This window comes from Pinus tabuliformis, chromosome 2_2 (assembly GCF_031772625.1).
Source record: "Pinus tabuliformis cultivar Carrire ecotype Pingquan chromosome 2_2, CPIR1, whole genome shotgun sequence".
NCBI lineage: Eukaryota > Viridiplantae > Streptophyta > Pinopsida > Pinales > Pinaceae > Pinus > Pinus tabuliformis.
The window spans coordinates 473688292-473711151 of NC_142300.1; the positions used below are offsets into that span (position 1 = coordinate 473688292).

General features: G+C 37.8%; 1 protein-coding gene across 1 annotated transcript; it reads right to left on the reverse strand.

Annotated features, from left to right (window-relative positions):
• Positions 1-4674: 4674 nt before the first annotated feature.
• Positions 4675-5607, reverse strand: LOC149193390 (uncharacterized). The gene is made up of 3 exons (XM_089406626.1): positions 5349-5607; positions 5101-5163; positions 4675-4968 (listed from the first exon to the last, which is right to left on the reverse strand). The coding sequence occupies exons 1-3, from the start codon at positions 5605-5607 to the stop codon at positions 4904-4906; spliced, it is 387 nt and encodes a 128-aa protein (XP_089262752.1). The 3' UTR covers positions 4675-4903.
• Positions 5608-22860: the final 17253 nt, after the last annotated feature.

Genomic DNA, 22860 nt, shown 5'->3' on the forward strand with positions numbered 1-22860 from the left:
CGCATGAAAATCCTTCTGAATTTAAAGACATTGAATTCACCATCTAGTTTCAACGAACCGCCGTTGATGCTTTTATTGGACACTTCTCATTTAAAACCCCAACCTTCTTATAAAATTTACAAGTTTTCCTACACCTTGATTTTGGTTTGCAATATTAGTGTTAAAGGCATCCAAACCCTCTATGACACGCGACATTTAAATGTTGCATATATTCATATGACTAATACAAAGTGACCGTTATACAAAATTTATTACCCCTACATATTATTGGGGCGTTAATACTTCAACAGTTGCATGTGTATTTCGAAAGATAATTTGTCACAGTGGTCTATAAAACTATGCCACTCAACCATTCCGTCAAATGTGTTGTAAAAGGGCAACTGGCCAAATTTGTTGTGAACGGTAACTGGCTGACTCCTTGTTTGTAAAACAGATAACCGGTTTATTCGATGACTCAGATGAAATGTCCATGATTAGGGATCAAATATGAAGCATTCAGTTCATTTAAGAAACACTTCACCTCCAGCCAAATCAAAATTACGGTAATGCAGTTATTTTACAAAAAAGAAAAATCACACATAGCATAATATTATAGAATATAACAGCATAACTGAAACCACATAAATTTTATCATTTTCCTTACCAGAATTTCAAAATTTTTAAAACAAAATGAAGAGGTAATTCCAAAAACCAAAGTCATATGATTTCCTCAAATTTGCATCTAGGATACCGCCATGAAACACAATTAATATGGGTTGGGATAAGCCCATGAAACTCAATGTGCTCTGTATTGCCGTTTTCAGCATGACAAATTTGATGAAGTCATATACCATTTGGCTTGGGAGCGCATGCAGAAAAATTTAATTTTTATTTTGCTGGAGAATTGTTTTGATGCAAATTTCATTTGCCGATTGGTAAAATCTCTTTATGCATTGGCCAAACATGCATGCATATAAACACAATCAAATGTGTATGTCAGAACTAAGGTGCTATGGCCAACTACACACAGGTCATGTATTCGACCCACGGTTTGCGCAAAAAGAAATAAATTATGGAACGAAACGGTGGATCGAAATTCATTTCTTGGCCAACACACAGCAAGGCAGACGTAAAATGGCTCTGATACCAAATGTTAGATAATCATAAACTTAAACAGCGATTCTGCATGCGGAAAGAACTTAAAAGAATCGTTGAAACTTAATGCCCAGGGATACGAATTACCTCCAGCCATTGGTGATGTTTTGATGCAGGCCACAGTCCACTTGCTTCTTCTTCAGCACTCCAGCTTCAATCCAAGCAAAAGAAAAACACACAAAATTCTGAAGGCACTTCCAAGCTCTGCTATCTCAGCTAGATGGTGTAAAACTGAAGGGGATTAAGATATGAGCTTGGGGACCAAACAGATGAACATATAGCTAAGCTTCCATCAAGCTTCTAATAGCTATGTGTTAGATGTCCCACAAATCAAGGCAGAGAACTCGAATCAAATTCATGCACCACTTTAGTAGCTCCCAATTATAAATTTAGTAATTTCAGTTGATTTTCTTAACTTAAGGAAACTACTGCAGTTGGTTTCCATAAGTTAAGGAAAGACTGCAATTTAAATTCCATAATTGTAGGCAGCAATTGTGAAAAAATCAATGGAGCTTAACATAAGTTTTATCCCCAAGAACACATATAATATACAAGAATGGAATCCTAATTGCCTCTCCTTATATCATTGCTTCAAATGGACACTCTCCAAATAAGAATGCAGTGGAACAAATATAAAATACCTATAACATAACTAAGCCTCCTCATTGAATCATGTTCAAGCCCGTAACACTAAAGAAAGGCATCTATCCCAAATCCAAGAAGACTCTAGCTCCATCCCTTGATTTTTTTTTTCCTTTACACTTTGAAGTCCACCGTGGTGACCATAGATATCGCCCAATTTTCTCTTTTTACCCATGGTGCTCATATTCGATCTAATATTGTTATATTTATTCCAAATCATATGTTGGTGAGATCTTACTGATGGAACTACGTGGATTTCACTTTCTTTTTATACATCAACAACTTCAGATAATGTTGCACTAAGAACTTGGGTTCAAAAATTTAAGCTACACACTTGGACGAAGTGTATAAAACTCCATTCTCGTTTACATGCTTGGAAAACTACTACTTTTGCAAATCAATATGAATGGAACTGTATCACAGATTGGAATTCTAGCACACGGGTTGGGATGCTTCTAGTGAGAGGCCTCATGTTACCAAGATCTTCCTGAATTTTTTGGCACACTCGATCTTTGTGCAATCTCCATTGATTAAAACTTCTTCAATACCATCCCTGTAGATCGACTTCTTCATTGTTGTAGGAATAATTACAAATTTTTTTTCCTTTTTTTAAACACCATAAAAGTAGAGAGACAAACCACTTTAGGAGATTTTTAAGGAGAATAACAACAACCCTACAACTAAGATCAACTAGTTCGTTCATGTTTAATGTCTCTCTTAACTCATTTAACTTCTCACACTTTGAAGCTTCTCTCCGGGTCTCCCTGTGTCGAGGGATTGTCCTACACATGAAGAGTTTTGGGTTTACCATTGAACTGAATGTGATTTTTATCTTGATACAATATGTGCCAAAAGGGTCATCAATGGTCTTCATGGTTAGGGCATTGTTGTGCCTGTAAAACCGAGAAAGTTCAATTTGGAAACGCCTTATGCAAACCTTTTAGAGAGAGCCAAGGTATCCTTAGTTTTTGTTTCAAAGTATCACATGGTTTGAGCTTAACTAATACTAGATAGGCAGGATTAAGTTATTTATTTATATGTTCTTAGGGGAATAATTCTCAATTGAAAACTATGAAAGTTTTACATAAATTCACTCAGTAAATATATTCTTAGTTTTGGTTTCAACTATCACAAATTTTGAGCTCAACTAATACTATATTAAATCTTAGGTTATTTATATCTTCTTTAGACTATGAGGAAAATAATTCTCAATTCAAAAATTTGAAAGTTTTCCTTGACTTCACTCAATAAATATTTATTTATTATGATCAATTATTTGAATGATTATTTAAAAAAATTTGTTGGATTTTTTAAAGATTATATATATATATATATATATATATATATATATATATATAGATATATATATATATATATAGATATATATATATATATATATATATGGTTTTAAAGTGGTTGATATATTTATGTAAAATTTCTATTAAATAAAATTGTGTAAAAAAATAAAATTTTAATGTAATTATACATAAATTATAAGTAAACTAGTGATATAATTTAATATATATTTGTATATTTCACCAAGGAAACTTCATTCTTTTATTGACTGATGATAAAGCAACAATTCTTATGATACCGATGATAAAGCACAATTCTTATTTTCTATAAAGGAAGAAGGATTTTCAAACACAATATATATTTTTGTGTCTATTGATAAGTGGTCGCTACCCACATAATTTATATTTTGTTAGCGTTTTAACTAGAAATTGCACCAAATTTTGCAAAGGAAACATCGTAAGGCATAAATTTGAGAAGAATCATGACATATAAAGAATCATTGAAGATAAAATATTCTATGGAGATTAAATATTTACCATTCACTTAATAATTATTAATAATTAAATTAAAATTGTAAAATTTTGTTAAAAAATGTGCCTATCTAAATAGTTTGTTGTCAATGTTAACATGACCAACATGACCATGAGGGAAAATCCTACCATAGGTTACCCTGGCAGGACTTATAGATTCTATATAGGACAAATTGTCTTCACCTTTGGAGATGGAATGAGCTACACAAGCTTCAACATCATTGTAGTCCAAGCTTCAACATCACTGTAGTCCATGCACCCAAACTCATCTTTGTTCCTCTGGATGGAAAATACAAATGTTCTCCCACAGAACTAGAATCTTCTGAGGTTGTCAGCATGACTAACACTAAATGCGAGAACATGTCCCTGCAAGTTGATGTTGATGTAATAACGTTGGTAACAGAGATGGAAGCCATGTATTGTTTCTCTTCTCTATAGCCCATGCCCCAAAGAAGCAACTAATTGATTTCAAAAAGGTCTATGTCCAAGCAGGTGCTAGGAGAAGCCAAACTCACTGAAACCAAGAACATCCATCAAATGATCCAATGCCATGAAGAGAAAGGGCTCTATGAAGATGTATCCCCTCAAGTTGTTCCAATGCTCCAAGAAACCAGCTAAAAATCTCCATCAGTGTGATAAAAATCAGTGTGAAAATCCATACAATATGAGGTGTAACACACATAATCTCCAGCCTATAGCCTTGTCCTTGAGAAACAAGCTACTCAAGATAACAACCTTCAACAAAGCTGTAGAACACCTCCATTGGTTGAACTTAACAATGACTTCCACCCAACTTCAAGCTACAACATGACAAGAAGAAACAAGAACATGGTGATTCAGAAATGAGGGCATGCCCATTAAATAAGAACATGGGTAATCACCATCTGCAGTTAGGTTTCTTCACGTTTAATATTGTATAATACCTCTTCCATAACTTTTCTAAGGAAATGCTAGCCAGCCAGATTCACCAAAAATAAGCGTCCTTTCTGAATTTACTCAAAAAATGAATCTGAGATGATTTTGGCTGCTATGGTTATAGTAACAACACAAATTGATGTATACAACACACGTTGATGTATTTTACTGTCATGTAATTAAATGAATTTATGGGAATTATAATACTCATTAAATACACATGTGGCATTTATGCTTCAAGAAAATTGGATTCTATCTACAGTGGAACAAGTAACTCACAACAATCACAAATTAACCTTCTGAAGAAGCTTCTACTTGTGCAGATATAATATATCCAATTGAATCCACTATCATCAATATCTGACTTTCAAATGCATACACAAACCTCATCTTGACTTTGTTTCACTGCCCTTGCTCCGGAATGTAGAAAGTGAAAAGAAAGAGCGTGATGCTGTGAGGTTAACACAAAATTGACAAATTAATGAATTTTCTAAAACATATCAAATATGTGCCAAAAGAAACTGCAACTATGATACATTCAAATTTAGGAAATTATTTTAACATGATTGAGGGTCAATTTTACCTTTATGGGTGTTTACCACAGAATTGTCATCATTCTGAGAAATAAGGCTTCCAAGAGAATTTGCTGCAACATTCAAGTGCCAGAAATTCACCAAGTTTCTTAAACATGTTATTTGCACAAGAAATATGGAGAAATCATGAAGCATACGAAGAGCTTAAAATAACTCTAAGAAAAAAATCTACCTTGATTAGCTCCACTATAAAGTGTTGCACCACTTGTTATCCTTGATAGATGAGTATTTGCAACACCAACATCTCTAGTTACATCAAGATTGCCACCTTGATCTTCAGGAATCCTGCCCTCTTCTTCTCTTAAATGATCTGCATCTTCATAATTATCAGTTGTTTCCAAACTATTATGACTTTTCCTAGAAAATTTCAGAAGTCTTTTAAATCCTTTAGCACTCTCCTTAGGATTTTTTGCATTGCTCCCCTTTTGACGAGATTGAAAGGTATCTAACTTTCCACTTTCATATTTTGGTGAGATTGACTCTAAAATCTTGGGCATATTCTGTAATAGTGGACTTGAGTTTGGAAAATCCGAAGTGCCTGCATTCAGACTATCATTCTCAAAAATCGGTGCCCTTTGGATGAAGACTCGTTGAAGTCCAGAACTTACATCAGGGGCTAAAGGAGCATCATATGTAATAGACTTATTGTAAGAATGCTCATCATACAAAGTTATGTAGGAGTTTGGTGCATGATATGATTAATCACTCTCATTGATTTGAAGTATGGATGACAAAGGTTGAAAGGTATTTTCCTCATCTTTCAATGCATATGGTTCTGCAGAATTAAGAGAGCCATGCATAGTGGGAGGAAGAGATGCACTTTTAGATACCTTGTCATTTTCAAGCTCTTCAGCTGATTTCACCAGGGCTTGACTCAACATTTCTTCATACTCCTTGAGATGGCAAGAGTTTGGCAGTGAATCAGATAGATTTTGAGAATTTACATCTTCACCATTCATCGAAGCTGGAGAATGGATGTGAATAGAACCAAGACCAAACCCCAATTTCTTTCCCCATTAATTATCTAAAATAACAGTCTTTGGCTCTTTATTTACAACTGAAACTTCTATTCTAATAACTTTAAGACTATTTCCTTTACCAAATTCCAGTAATACAACTTCATCATTATGTTTCTGTGAACCATGAACTAATGTATTTCCCTTTTACTTGGTATTTCCAACACCAGTAATCAGGTTATTTCCTTTCCCTCTCTTAACAACATGAACACCAATACTCTTTGCTACCTTTGGAAGGCTAGTATCTGAATCTAAGGAATCTTTAGATGACTTGTCCTTTAATTGACTTATCATAATAACATCTTTCCTTGTTGCATGTAAATGACGTTTCTTAGTTTCTGAGTTGTTTGAAGAAAATACAGCTGATTTTGATGTTGCACCATTAGGTTTTGAGCTAACAACTTCTTTCCTATTCTTAGAGGAAACAACATGGTCACTTCTCTTCCTAATAGTAGATGATCTTTTATTGGTGTTGAATGTTTCATCAACTTCTTTCTTCATCTAAGACAAAAAGGGTACGAATCTACTCAAAACATTTTTTGTTGGTTTTGTATGGGTTGATGTGTTTAGCTTGTGGGACCTCAATCTATTGGTTACTTCATTGGTTGATGTAGACATTGACCTTGTACCAAAAAAAGAACCACCAGGGAATAAGAGCTACAATGATATCTCTAAGCACATTATGGGCCTTTCTAGGTCTTCATGGGAGAAGGCAAGCATGTATCCTATACTTGGGCAGTTACCAGGATGTCACAGAGAAGGGAAAGTGGGGCTGATAATTTGCAATCAAGGTTGACCTACATGTCAAGAAACCAATTAGATTCATGGAAATATCTTGATAAATATTGGCAGTGGCCCTTTCTTCCATAGAACTCTCTTAGATAGACATATGTTACACAAGATGTTGTCACTGTCCCTCAACTCATTCCTTCATCCTAGAGGACCTCTACAGTGACCCTCATGTGTTTTCATATCATGAAGAACATGCCTTTACATCATTCTTCATCTGCAGAACATTTCCCGCTTACATCATTTCCCAAGAATATTCCTTCAAACTCAGTTTTAAAGGCCGGTGCTATCCCTCAGTTTCTTCCCCGCGCTGATTTGCAGAGTTTAACACTGAGACTAGCACTGATCGATGTTGGTATCCATCCATTACCCGTGCTGATCCTATTTTGAAAAGTGTTTAAAAATGAAGTCGAAGCTTCCAAGTCTATAAGCTTCATGAACGGAAGTCTAGTAAATGGTTAGTCGAGATAGAGCCTAGAGAGATTGTTTGGGCTCCTTTCCCCTATTAGAATGGAACAAAGCAAAAGGGATAAGACTTATCCCATCATAAGAGGATCCATGTCCCATATCTAAAGCTATATAGAATCCTCCTTTTACAACCTTAGCTAGCCAATGAAAGGGTTGGAATAATCTACAAAATCTTGATAGCCAACACAACTCTTGATAGCTTTAGCCTTCTAGTTTATGCTTGTAAAGGGAGAATAAATTTGTAGTTTGTTTGGTTTGGAGAAAAGAGGAAGAAGCCTTGAACTCCCATTGTTTGAGGTGAATCATGAGATGCTAACAGTGGTGCTGGAACCTGGACACGTCGAAGGAAGCCTACAACACTAATGCAAAGGTTGTACTTTCTTTTTTGTCATAATAATATAACTGATATTTTGTTTCCTATATAAATTGCATATGTTATTTTGTAGCTTAAGACTCCTTAGCCTCTTAAGTAGGTTGAATCTATTGTATGCTATCATGTGCGCTTTGGTTTCTTGTCTATTTGTTTCAGGTGCTTGATTGACATTAAGGAGCTGATCACTGGAGAAAAGACACAAGGACTTCATCAAACAAGGATAATCAATACAAGAGGTAGGATGTTATCCATTATCAATCTAAGGGAAATTATGTTAGATTATATTGTTTGTGGCTAAACCCTCTCCCCTGGGCTAGAGGGATTATCTCTGTCTGCAAAGAGAATATTCCTACTCCACAAATTGGCGACCATACTGGGGATCCATCCCTCTCTTTGGATTGTTTTTTATTTCATTATTTGTGATGAATTTTCTCATATCACTCTTTCTCTTTTGTAATATGTACTTTCAGTCATCTACTGCTTTGATTCTTGAATTTAGAGTGACAGGTCTAGTTTTGGTTTGTGGAAATTTTTCTTTTTTCTTTGAATCCCTCGATCAATGTTGTTATTTTGCTAACAGTAGCACCGACCAGCATGAGTTCCTCTTGAAAATTCGTGCCACAGCCCCTTATGGCGCTCATTGCTAGTTAGACCGTCACATCGACTCCTGTAGGTTAAAATTAGGGTTTCTCTTAAATCATTGCCAATGTGTCCTATCCTCATAGATTCTGATTCTTGGATTGTTTTCCTTTATTCTCCCTGGCTAGAATGCTTTGTTAGCTTGATTTGTTTGCTTGAATGGTTTGAGATTGCATTACTTGATTTTTTGAGTTTTTGGATGGTTTGTGTCCCTAGGGAATCTAGGTCATTTTCCATTCATTTGTTGATCTTCTCATCAATTCAACTTGTTGATTTGTTGCTTCATGCATTTCATGTTTTAGTCCTTACATCTATATTGCTTTGTTTTCAATTGAATAAGTGAAAAAGTTTCATTTGCTCTTCTCTTGTTGAACATCTCTTTTCTGAGAATATATTACATTACTCAGTTTGTTTCAATTGAATCTTTGCATATTTGGTTTGAAAGGAGTTCATTTATTGTGCTTTGCATATGATTGATGTTTGGTTGTTTGGAAAATTTCATTGAAATGTTTATGTGAAAGATTCATTTAAGCTCTCCATTGAATAAAATACATCATTGTAGTTTATTTAATTGATATGTTGCATTAAGTAGCATCGTTGAAAGATAGAATTGCATCATCATGAGCATTTGAAATAAAATGAACTTCTTTTACTGTTAAAAGGACTAGTTGAAGTGCATTTGATAGGAAGAGTAGGGAGTGGAAAGAATTTTCATTGTTTTGTTTTGAAAAGTGAAGTAGTGAAGAGTCATCTTACTTTCAGTTGCCTATCTATTTCATTATTGTTTTTCTCTTCTCTCATTTAGTGTAAGCATTCATCGAATTGAAAGGGTTTTATCTCATATAGTTGCACACAAGAGTTTTTTAGGTGACATCGATAAGGCCTAAAAATTGAGACTTAATTTCAAGATAAACCTTTAAAATATATTCAATTAACCTAAGGCACATTTGAAACTAAACACTCACATTTAGAGGTCTAGGCTAGAGACGTGTTCCAACATCTTTAAACCTAGCAGCTGTCATTCGCTTCGGCATTAGACAGCATTAGTATGGACTTATTCCACGTACCATCGTGTATATAAAGGGAAACCACACTAGGTTTGAAATCCTTTATCCTTAGGAAGCCAAGTATGCCTCCTTGTAAACATGATACACCGAACACAACATTTGGGGAGATTGTCTTCTTGTACTTCTCGGTTCACCATGAGATATTCTATAGTTCACGGTTACCTGGTAATCCCTTTTGCCCAGATTATCCTGAGTAGTCATTTTGATATTTTTGACTCTTTAAATTTAAAATATCATGGAGCACTTGTCCTTTCGAGCTTTCTCAAACAGAAAGTGACTAGATTCATCTTTTCCTTTTCATCGACTCTTAAAACATGAAAAGGCATCAATCTGTTTCAGCGTCTTAAATTTTTTTTTGCCCACGATCACATCACATTCTTGATAGTTTTATTCTAGACCACATCATGAGTATAACCTTAATATATTTTAAAGAAACCTTGAAATTAATATCTCTTCACTTTTTATTTGATACAAAGTCATCGTGGCTAAACCATCAGGTTCGCCTCATTCCTCTTCCACCCCTTCATTTGGAAGGTCATCCAGAGAAGCTTTCCCTAAACTTCCGCAGTTGCTTGAGGATCAAGGTGTTGAAATTGGGATTGTTCTGAGTATTCAACCTTTGTCTTCTCGTCCACCTCCATCATATATTGGGTCACCTTACCAACCTGGCCTAGAATCCCCTGATAATCCTATCCAGAGTCTCGATAGTCCACAAACTCTTGAAAGTACTCAAATACTGGTTGCTTATCCATCAGACCCTTTTGTGGTATCTCCTCAGCATCCTTATAGTCTGTACGATCATCCCGATGTTACTTTGGAGTTTTCTCCTCGTTCATCTTCGTTTCGTTGTCAGTTGTTTTCTATGGAGTTAGAAGGGGAAATCCCAGTCTCCTTTCTGAGTCAGTCAAAAGTTTCTGCAACTCACACTCCTCATGTGGGTAATGAGCAGGGATACGAGTTCCCTCCAAAAGGTTTCCCTTTTATGGGAAGAGTCTCGTACCTCTCTTATCTCGAGTTTAGTAAACCCATATTTCCGCATGGTTATACATCTCTAGCTCAATTGATTTCGAGAACTCCTAGTGCCTCGTTGTTATATCAAAACCCCATGTGGTCTTCTGGCACTATGCCTACCTCAAGTTCGTTCGTTCAGAACATGAACTCTCAACTGATTGCACAAAATGTAGTCACTTCAATTCTAGTTCAACCTACCATTCTGTCTCAACCTATTTCATCGTTTTCACTAACTCTCCTGGTCCAACTGACTATCTCAAGTTAGGTCTCAGGAAGTTCTTCTACCCTTCTAGTGCGTGGACAGACTGTGCCACCACCCATGGGGCGAGATCCAAATATTCCTCTTATGTCAGGCCAAACCAATGTGAGTGGATCCCAAACTCACATGGTTGGAATGAATCAACCTTTTTATGATGCTACTCCTAACCTTGTTGATCCATATGGGTCAGGTAACATCTCATACTAGTAGCCATACATGGCTTAGGTTCCATTCCAACTGGTTTATGTTACATATGGTTCGCAAGCCTTGGTTACTCCGCCTTACATTCCTCAAACTGGGCCTTATGTTCAGCCTGGTCAATCCGGTATGCCTGGTGGATATGGCCAGATTCAATTTGGGAACTATCCAAGAACTATCCAGCTACCCTTGTAGCAGCAAGGGCAAGCATTGCACCAGCAAGGAAAACTGCTACAACCACAAGGTCAACCTTTTCGACAGTCACAACAACCTTTGCAGCCACAGACATAGTTTTTTCAACAGTCCTCCTAACCTTCATCCTTGCAAGGCTAACCTTTGCAGTAGTAGGGGCAATTGTTACAGCAACCACAAGGTTAGCCTTTGTAGCAGCAAAGCCAAGCTTTGGTGTAGCTGTAAGGTCGGCCTTTGCAGCCGCAAAGCGAGCCTTTGCAGCAGCAGGCCGTATATGCATATCAGGAAGGTCAGCCTGTTCAAGGCCAAGGTCAACCTTTGCAAGGTCAAGGTCAACCCCTGCAGTAGTAGGTTCAAAATCCTTATGTCCAGGGGTAGCAGGTTCAAAATCCTTATGTCCAAGGGAAGCAGGTTCAAAATCCTTACGTCCAGGGTTAGCAGGTTCAAAATCCTTACATCCAAGGTCAATAGGCTCAATGGCCTTTTAACCCATATGCCTATCAATGGCCTATGGCAAGACAGTATCAAATATACCCAGGACCAAATCCTCCCTACGGGCAAGGTAACCTTCAGTGGGGCCAAAATCAAATTCCATATGGACAAAATCCTCCACTATGGGGGAAAATCCTTACCAACAAGGATGAGTTCCGCAGTATGAGTCTCCTCAAAGGCCCCACATGCCTTTCAACACAAAATTTCCTTTCTTGGCCACGTTGGAACTGTCAGATGTTTCGAGGCTCACCAATGATCCTATCCTTCATTCGCCTTATTGGCCTCCAATTCCAACAAAGGTTCTGAGCAATTGCCCCAAATTTGAGGGAAAAACAAAGGAGGATCCACAAGCCCATGTGATGACATATCACCTCTGGTGCTCCTCCAATTTGTATGTCAATGATTCCATCCATCTTTGACTTTTTCAAAGAACTCTCATAGGGGCTGCAGCAAAATGGTACATCGAATTGCCTCGAGGTACCTACAATGACTTCAACTCTCTCGCTATGGATTTCCTCACTCATTTCTAGCTGCCAGTTCGCTATGAAACTGGCACCTATCTACTTACATCACTTAAGAAAGACACCATGACCCATATCTCTGATCATATCCATGAATGGAGATGTCGGCGTCACCTGATCAAGTTTGAAATTTTTGATCAGTTGCTGAAAAAAATGGTTCACAAAATCATTCATCGGCCCAATTTCTAAGGACATAGCTATGGGTGGGTGTGTTACTATAGAGCAAGCCATCACTCGTGCCCAGTATTTATACCTAGTCTACTAACAATCTGGCACATTGTATGAGATGTTACCCAATTATCCAGTACCATCATCTGATCTGACAGCATCGAAGTCTCCAACAACAACACCTATTGATGGACTAATTGGTTCCATGTCTGAGACTCCCGCCAAATCTTCTTCAAAGTTGAAATCGGTCTCGAACACTGGTTCCAATGATCCCTCTAGAAATTCATCTAGTCCTGGTAAGACCTCTGAGGTTCATGTTGTCCAATCTACCACAGCAGACAAAACCTGTAAGTGTAAAAAGAATAGCAGAGTCAAGGTCAAAGCTAATGCCCCGAAATAAGGCCCTCCTAAATCTTCTGCTGGCGATGCTTCTTAAAGAAAGGCGAAGTATCCTTAACTCATATGTGAGGAGGATGATTACACTAAATATTGTCCCCATCGATTCAAAGTTAGTCGCTTGCTAAAAGGGACCTCGGTTGTCTTAAAAGAGCCCTTTCCATCCCAATAGACCCAAATGGTAGACCAACCTTAGTCTTCCACTTCCACAAGTTCCCAAGTGTTTATGATGAATACACTTATAAATGTTGCTACCAGATCTAAATATTATCAAACCCCGATGACAGGGAAAGAGCATGAAAGTACCCCTTCCTCCTCTATCCCGTCTACCTCCTGTCCTCTCCGTATAGAGCAACCGAATCCTAATTCCGCTATCTCACCACCCTCTTTAGCTGTGCTATGAAAGTTCTCATATAATCCAAATGCTCGAGTTGCTCAGTATTACAACATTGTTGAGAATTTAGCTCAAGCTTCATCGACCATGTTTGCCCTCGAGGTCCTTCAAAGCTTTCCCTCTTAGTGGAAAGCATTACTGTCGACCATTGGAGGTGTTGATCCATCTGATTCCAATCTCATTTGTTTTGATCTGGAAAACCATGTTCTGTGCTTACCCCCTCAGATTTCCTTTCTCATTCAGGTGATTATTAATGAAAAGATGATTCACAAGATTGTCATTGATGAGGGTGCTTCCACTTGCATCATGTTTATGTCTTGTTGGAAGGAAATTGATTCTCCTACCCTAAACCAACCACCTAACAATTTGGAATCATTTGATTTATGTGATTCTCGACCATTCGGTGTCCTTCCTAATCTTGTCGTTACCTTGGAAGGTAAGATAGTTAATGTAGAAGTAGAAATTGTTGATGAAAATCTTAACTATAATCTTCTACTCGGGTGGAGTTGGACCCATGCTATGCATTGTGTAACCTCCTCTCTATTCTGCGTGCTCCATTTTCCTCATCAAGGGAAAATCGTCACGGTTGACCAATTGCTTTCTTTGCCTCTTCCTCCTCGGATGGAAATGTTCCTTATGTGAAGAATACTGGTGCTCCATATGAGGGTGTGGGGGCTGGAATTTTCAAAGGTCCTGCCTTAATGGGTATTTTTCCTCTCCCACCTCCATGTGTTTCCTTAGTCAACATGATCTCAATTAAGTCTGATCCTTGGGTCATTCCCCCTCCTAATCAAGTTGATTCATGGGGTGATGTCATGCCATTAAGCCCCGCTGAGATTAATTATGTGGAGATTATTTCGGCTTCGACCTTGATATCTACTGATCACACTACTTTGGGTACATATCTTGACGCGTATTCACAATCTCCTTAGCTTGGTTCTTTGAATTTTTCTGATCCCTTAATTGAGACATTTCCTACTGACGAAATTATCCTGGAAATTACGTCTCTTGAGGAAGCACCTTGGAATGATACTCACCATTGTTCCTTGTTCTTACCTGGCCCAGAAGTCATGTCTACCTATCTTGAGAAGTTCTCTCCTCGTTTCCTGACCCAACCACCTCAAATGCCTATCATGACCCATGAAGTCTGGTCGGAAGGGAACATGGGGAATATTACCCAAATGATGTTGATTGACATTTTTGTTAAACCTGGTATCATTGAAAACGTTCATGTTGGGGTAACGTGTTCTCCTGATGAGATCAAGCTCTATACATGCCTTTTCCAAGAGTTTCGAGATGTTTTTGATGCAAAGCCCATTCAGCAACGGCTTCATCCTGTGCACCCTATAAAAGCGGCCACCATTAAGGGAGAAGTTGAAAAACTTCTTAAAGTTAGAATTATTTATCCTATCCCTATGGAAAATTGGGTGTCCAACATCATACCGGTGACTAAGAAACAAGGCAGCATTCGCGTTTGTATTGATTACCTTCACATTAATCATGCCTGTCCGAAGGACAATTATCCCACTCCTTTTATAGACCAAAGTATATATGAATGTACTGGGAGTGCGATTTTCTCTTTTATGGATGATTTTTTTGGTTATAACCAGATAAACATTGCACCATATGATCAACACAACACCACCTTTATCTATCCGTGGGGGACTTTTACATATAAGAATCTCCATTTTGGCCTTAAGAATGGTGGGGCTACTTTCCAACAAACGATGTCTTATGATTTTCAGGACATTAAAAACATCGTTCAACCTTATCTGGATGATATTCCTTCTCATTCACGTCGGCACAATCACCATCCTGATCACCTTCGACAAATATTTCTTCATTGTAGACACTTAACATTCTACCTAACCCGCTTAAGTGTGTCTTCTCCATTGAGTCTGGAAGACTTCTCGGTTTTATTATTTCAAAGGATGGTATTCATCTTGATCATCTCAAAGCCGAGGCTATTGTTAATCTACCCCCTCCCTCTTCATTGCATCAATTACAGAATCTGCAAGGGAAATTGAATTTCCTTCGTTGCTTTGTGCCTAATTATGTTGAGCTATCTTCAGGACTCACCCGATTAATTAAGCAAAGAACTCTATTTCTTTGGGATGAGACTACCCAAAAGTCTTTTGATGACTTGAAGGTTTTCTTCATTAATGCTCCTTTATTGCACCCTCCAAATTATCATCGTGATTATTTACTCTATCTAGCTACAACCTTTAGCACTATTGTTATGGTACTGGTGCAAGACGACAATGAAGGTCATGAACATGTCATTTATTAGCTTAGCCACAATCTCCTCGATATTGAGACCCGTTATTCTCATGTCGAGAAATTGGCTTTGGCTGCTATTCATGTTGTTCAACGCTTTCGGCATTATATTCTCCTCTGCACTACAACTGTGATTTTTGATTGCAACCCCATGACTTATATTCTGACTCGTCAATTGCTTGTGGGAAAATATTCCTATTTGATTGTCATCCTCCAGGAATTTGATTTGGTTTTCACTACTGCCAAATTGAAGAAATCACTTGTATTTGCTGATTTGATTTGCTCCTTTCCCTCTACTTCACTACCTACTAGTGCTGATGAGTAGCTCCTTGATGAGACTCTCTTTTTGATTAGGACTCTCATTCCTTGGTACGGTGATATCATTGTGTATCTCCAAACTTCTACCTTTCGGTCTGCATTGTCCAAGGATGATTTCCGACGCATTTCGCATCAATCCCAACCTTACTGCATCATTGGGGATGCTTTATACCGCGTTGGTGTTGATTTGATTCTTTGTCGATGTTTAACTCTCGATGAGGTTGAAAGAGTCTTAAATGACTGCCATTTGGGCACATGTGGTGATCATTTGTTTGGCTATGCCAATACTCAAAATATCCTTTGATTTGGCTATTTCTTGCCCTCTATCTTTAAAGACTGCATTCTTGTTGTCCGCAAATGCCATGAGTGCCATATTTATCAGCGGAAAATGCACACCCCACTCGCTCTCCTTAACCCCGTTATTACCATTGGACCCTTTGCCAAATGGGGCATTGATTTTATGACATGTAACCCTCATTTGACATTACCATGGATTACTTCACCAAATGGGTCAAAGCGATGCCTACATATTTAGCTGACAGTAAAATGGCTGAAGAATTTCTCTTCAATCATGTTATTTCCAGATTTGGAGTGCCTCAAGCCATTGTCACTGACCATGGCTCCCATTTTTGTGATTATATGATGGTTGAGCTGACTTATAAATTGGGCTTACATCACGAAAGCTCAACTCCGGCCAACATCCAAGTTGAAGTGGTAAACGAAGTTTTAGTTACTATACTTCAACACACCATTGGGATGCACAAACCAATTGGAATCTCATGCTTTTTTAAGCTCTGTGGGCCTACCATACCTCGACTAAAGATGTAACTAGTTTCACACCTTTTCAGCCCGTCTATGGTCTCACTACCCTACCAATTGAGTGTGAAATTCCCTCACTCAAATTGGCTGTTGAATTACTCCTCAATACCTCACCTCAAGAAGAGTGTCTCCTATATCTCAAATGACTGGATGAAACCCGCTATCTCACTGCTTTAGTTATTGAAGCACAGAAAAAGAAAGTTAAATCCCATTTTGATCAATGAGTCTCTCCTTGTGCTTTTTCTGAGGGAAATTTGGTCTTGCTAAATGACCAAGCTAACAATAAGCTAGTGGTAGGAAAATTCGAACCCATGTGGCATGGGCCCTATATTGTAAAGCGTGTATTACAAAAAGGGGCCTATGAGCTAATTTATTATGAGGGTAACCCTTTGATCAAGCCCCACAATGGGTTGTATCTCAAAAAGTATTACACGTGAGTCATCTCGCATGGTTACTTATGTACATAAGTGTGTTATTCATTTTTGTGCAGTTTGGTTTGGTGTGTTTTTTCAAGCATCTTTCCTACTTATTATGTCTTCACTTGCTTTGCAGATGTCTGTGACTCCTTATGTCAGTTTCGCTGATGGTGCTTGCCATAGTACCTAGAATTTATCATCTGTGGCATGGGCTATTTATGACCCTCATGGTGAGTTGATTGATATTCAAGGTATTTGTTTGGGTCCAACAACTAATAACATTGCTGAATATAGCACAGTTCTCGAACTCTTGTCAGAAGCTATTTCTCTTGACATTCAAGAAATGGTTGTAAACCTTGATTCACAACTTGTTGTTCTTCAGCTCAATGGGAAATATTCTATCAGAAACCCTCAATTATTGAGAATGTATTTGTGTATTCGTCTATTGGAAAGAAATTTTGATTATATTACATATCATCACATTCCTAGGCATATGAATACATTAACAAATGCATTGGCTAATTATGTTTTAGACAAACATTTACGCAATATGTGAAAAACATTGTATCATAGTAAACAAGAAATATAGCATATATATGTCAATAATGTTTGAGTGTAATACATTAAAATCAAAAAAATAATATATCTATTCCAAGTACATCCATGGCTCGTAGGCCTCAAAAATATAAATACTAACTATGGACTACTCTGCGTGATGCTCGTGATAGCATGTTATTGCTCATACTACACGAGTCAGTAATCGATGGATCCGATCTAACACTCCCACCATGTGCCACTGATAATGGTGAGGAATGTCCTTGATCCATGCATACTTTGGAATCCCTCTCGTCAGGTTATCCATATTTTGAGCAATCTCCTCTTCGTTGTCAACTCCTTCCTAGTAAGGAGCGACCTCGAATTTCTGAGCCACACGTCTCGCTATTGGGGACATCCCTACTAGTCTCTCTGGTCCAACATCTACAATTACAAAGTCAAGGTGTCATGAATACATATATTCAAAAACAATAAAAAACCAAAAAACAAAATTGTTTTGCTCACCTCCATCATCAAAGTCTTCTCCCTCTAGGAGTGGCATGTCAGGATCACCATGGAAGTCAGTCCCACTGTATAGCCAATCCTCGATGACAATAAACTATCATCTAAGCCACACAAAGAAGGCAGGCCTATAAGAAATTTGTTGGCCCCCTCTAGATCTGGGCATCATCTTGCTCCATCGAACCATCCTTAGATCTCATTGTACCAGGGGATGAACCTCTTCCATCTGATAATGGAATAGTGGGATTTGTTCCAAGAAGAAGGTTACTAGGATGGAGCCATATCCAAATTGCCTCAAATTCCCTGCTTTGCATTTGGATAGTTTCTGCTTCATGTTTACTTTCATTTCTTTTGCCCAGTTGAAGACAGTGGGTGCCATGTATTCCAGCATATTGGAATAGAGATTTGTTAGACTCATGTAGTGCTTGGGCCCAAACTACTCAGTTGATGGTCAAGAGTATCACCTTCAATAGAAGATTGTTTATTGTCATAATATCGATCTTTCCACTTGTAGATTTCAGAGCTCCTAGGCAATGTTGGGAAAGCAGCATGTTTATGCTCACCCCAATAGGCCTACCTCCATATAGTTGGACTGGTTCCCCTCTGTGAGACAGTCTGGTAATGAAATAAATGTTTGAAGTCTCCAACTCTATCTCTTGGTCATGGATCACGAATACCTCCCATCCAATATCCCATAGACTGATCAGGTATTTCCATAGCTCAGGTTGAGCCCGTAGGCCTGGTGTCAGAAAGAACTTGAGGAACCCATATTTCCTCAATGCGTTAAGACGTTTTGGATCCTTCACCATTTTCTCACCTTGATTTTCTTGCAAACACCCCACATTTAACTCAACATTAGTCCTTGAAAAGGGAAATTTTGATTTAAAGCATTAAATTTGAGCGAAAATCAGAAAAATTCAGTTCTCTACATCGGCACGACTGTTTTTAAAATAGGAGTTCTGATGGCACAAGACCTAGTGTTAAAAGCTAATGATCGGTCCATGCCCAAACCCCGCACCGATCGTTAGTGATTTTGTTTTGCTAAAATCCCTTTAAATCCCCTAAAAAGACAATTAAATTCTTAAAAAACAGGTATCAATGCGAAGAATAGGGCCACGACTCTTACCTGCAATGAACAGTTCAACGATCGGCTTCTTGGATCCGTAACAATCCACTCCTAAAGATCTAGGGCACAAGTGGGTAAAAATTTCTCCAAATGAGGTAAATGAGGTAAATGGTAAAAATGTTTTACTTTTTTCCCTTTTATAAGCTTTTCGCTATGTTTTAGGGTTTTAAAAAGTATTTTTCACCATTTTTCCTTAGAAATGGATAATTCATTTGCTTCTTGTGCAATGACAGGTGATGGTTTATTGGTGATGATGCAAAACTAGAGTTGTATTTAAGCTCTTTTCCCAACTCATAAAAAATGGAAATGAAAATATTGCCGAGTATTTTTCCCTTTTTGACTCGTTAAAGTGAATAAAAATGGGGAGTCTTCTTTAAGCTCTTTTCTGACTCTCAAAACACGAAAATATTTCCGAGCACTTGTCATTTTGACCTCGTAAACAGTTCCAAAATGTTGGTTTACCAAGTATACATTTACCCCTTTTTCAAGCTAGGATAAACTATTTAGGAAAAAGGTACTCCTTGCTTGACATGGCCAAGAGTTCTTTCGAGTATTATTTTCTACCTTTTCAAGCTCGAGAGACAACTTTATGAAGAGGGATGTTTTGGAGTTTTCTTTCCCATGTCTTTTTCAAACTCTTTAAACATGAAAATATATCAAGTTTTTCCTTTGTCGAACTCATTAAAATTAACATCATATTCGTCACCATGACGAATGTGAGCTTCTCCTTCCGAGGGCTCATTAATCTTACTAGGTTGGATTCGTCCGAAGGATGGACTTATATTACAAGCATATTCTATCCCCTTCAAGCTTGTGATAAAATATAATTGTGGTACCTACCAGAAACGTCGGGGGAAAATGGAAAATTTTACTAGTTGTGTCGGAAGCTTGTCACTCTTAAACATGACATCCTTTTGCTTCATGTCAGATTGGGATATCCTCTTCATCATTGACCTTCCTAGGTTTGGGTCATCCACTTTTTTCCTTTCCATTTGATCTTTAACATGTTATCGTGACCTCTAATCCTGTGGATCCAAAAGCTCCCAAACTCCATAGTCATGTTTCCAATATTTTCAAGAGTTAATCCTTCTGCAAGCTTACACTCATTCCTAATTCTATGTATAATCCATAATCATTGCATCCCCTTGTCTCCCATCAATGATGTGGGATACATCATGACCCTTCTTCGACAAGGTCACTTCCTGTTGACTTCAACTCATTATCCGGGGAGTTGGTCTTGAGACTCCCTTCCAGTACCTTAGAACTTTCCTGCCCTAATCGTAAGTTCTTCTCACTTGATGACAGGTTCTCATCATTGGATTTTGATCGAGTGACTTCACGGGTGTTTGACTTCAGTTCCTTATTCACACTCTATGAATTGTGCTTCTGGTACCATGAGAACCATTGACATTATTGGTGGATTCTCTCGTGCTTGTTAACGGTTCACATCATTGACCAGTAATCAAGTGACTTTCTAGCATGTTTGACTTCAACACCTCTATTCATATGTTAGAATGTGTACTTAAATCGGGTCATGTTGGAGCACAAGACCCTAGGCTCCAATTACAAAATTCCATGTTGTGAGGCAATGTGGCATGATCATGCTTATATACATGTTGCTTTCATATGGATGGATGCGACTATAGCATGAGTCTATTATATGTGATCATTCTCATTATTGGATGGTTGCGACCATACCTTGGGTTAGATATGATCCTTCTTATTAGATGGTTGTGCCCATACCTTGGATCCATTTACTTGATTTTTTTTGGATGGCCGCGTCCATACCACAATTCATGTATCTTTTGTCAGAGATTTCAGTGATGTATATGTATCTATGCTTGCTTTTCTGATGACAGTTTCTGGTTCCATGCATCTACTCGTAAAGCATTTCACCCCTCTCTCTTGTTCGACCTTCACGCTTTAGGGGGCATCTATTACACAAAATTTTGTCACTGACACTATACTCCCCATTACTTGATCCTGAAGGACCTCTACAGTGACCCTCATGTGTTTTCCTATCATGAAGAACATGCCTTTACATCATTCTTCATCTACAGAACATTTCCCTCTTACATCATTTCCTAAGAATATTCCTTCAAACTCAGTTTTAAAGGCTGACGCTATCCCTCAGCGTTGGGTCCCTATAATAGTAGTGATTACCCCATTACTATTGTAGTTATACCCCTTATTAATATTGTTGTGCCCTATTGCCCCCATATTGTTATTACTGTGCCCCATAGAATTCCTCTATTGTTATTTTTGTGGCTTTATATTATTATTGTTAGGTCGACTGGATTATATTGTGACTCCTTAGACTCCCATATATAGAAAGGAGGTTTTGTCATTTGAATCATCCAATAATTTTTCATTTATGTAATGTAAAGGAGGTTTCCCCCTCGAAGAGGCTAAATTCTAAGGCGTTGATCTATCTTTTCTATCTTTTCTTGAGCTGGTTTCATAACATTTGGTATCAGAGCTTTGGATTCTAGGGTTTCGCTACTCCAAACAGGTCATCGTGGAATTTTTGCTATAACTTTTTTTCTGCGACGCTTCAGAAGTTGCAAAAAAAACACATTTGAGAAGAAATCGCGCTAAACCTCAGGTCTGAATTTCAAAGCTTTTCGCGCTATATTTGCAGAGATATGATCTGAGGAAGTTGGTCTTTTTGCAGACTCCTGAATTACATTCCAAACAGGTGACCTGGGGAAAATCGTCATAACTTTCTCTCTGGGGATCGGATTGAAATTTCATAAGAAGGTACAGAAAGAGAACGGACTGTAGTTTCTTGTATGCATTTTTCAGATCCAAAGGTCGAAACAGTGACTTGTGGCATGTCGTACAAGTTCGCTCTACTGAACTAGTCTATAATCAAGTCACTGTGGAATATTTCACATAACTCTTCCTTGGAGAATTCAATTTGGGTCATACTTGTGGCATTGGAAAGAGGACACAGAAGGCTACTACAGGTCACAATTTCAAAATTGGACGATCTGAAATTACAAAGATACATCAGATTCAATATCAGGCTTCTACAAAGTGAAAAAAGGTGTGTAGTTTTTTTTTTTTAATTTTTGCGTAAGCTTGGTTTGAAGGAATTCAAAGGGCATAGTAAAGCATTATTATCGACGACTGATGCCCCGAGGAAAGAAAATGCAAACACCTAGTAAGGAACCTGAAAGCTCTAGCATGACTCATGAAGAAGAGGAAGAAATGCTACATGATATATCAAAATTACAAGAACAAGTGCAACAAATGTCACGCTCACAAAAGCTAATAGAAGCTAAGATAAATGGCATGGAATCTAAGATAAAGGGCGTGGAAGCTAAGATGGATGATTGGAAGACAGATTTGAAGACAGACATGGAAGAATTGAAGATAGATTTGAACAAAAACTTGAAGACAGGCATGACAGATATGAAGACAAATTTGACAAATTTTCTACAAGAAATACTTACTAATGGTGAAAAGGTAGTAAAGGAAACTCATGATGCGAACAAAAGAAATGTTAATCATGATATCATAGACTCTAATGTTGGATCGAACCCACCATATTCCAAAAATCGATATGAGGAAGTTTGATGGCAAGGATCCTGCAACATGGATATTACAGATGGAGCAATTTTTTGATCTCAATAATGTGCAAAACACACAAAAGGTACGTATGGAAACTTTATATTTGGAACCAAATCAGTTTGTATGGTATCAATGGCTTTGCTCTCATAAACAATTTATCACTTGGGCAATTTTTACGG

Coding starts and splice junctions, on each gene's coding strand:
- LOC149193390 (XM_089406626.1), bottom strand. CDS start 5,607: ATGCCCAAGATTTTAGAGTCAATCTCACCAAAATATGAAAGTGGAAAG. Junction 5,164..5,348: donor TGATGTAACTAGAGATGTTG/GTGTTGCAAATA, acceptor TGAATGTTGCAG/CAAATTCTCTTGGAAGCCTT. Junction 4,969..5,100: donor TGTGGTAAACACCCATAAAG/GTAAAATTGACC, acceptor TTAACCTCACAG/CATCACGCTCTTTCTTTTCA.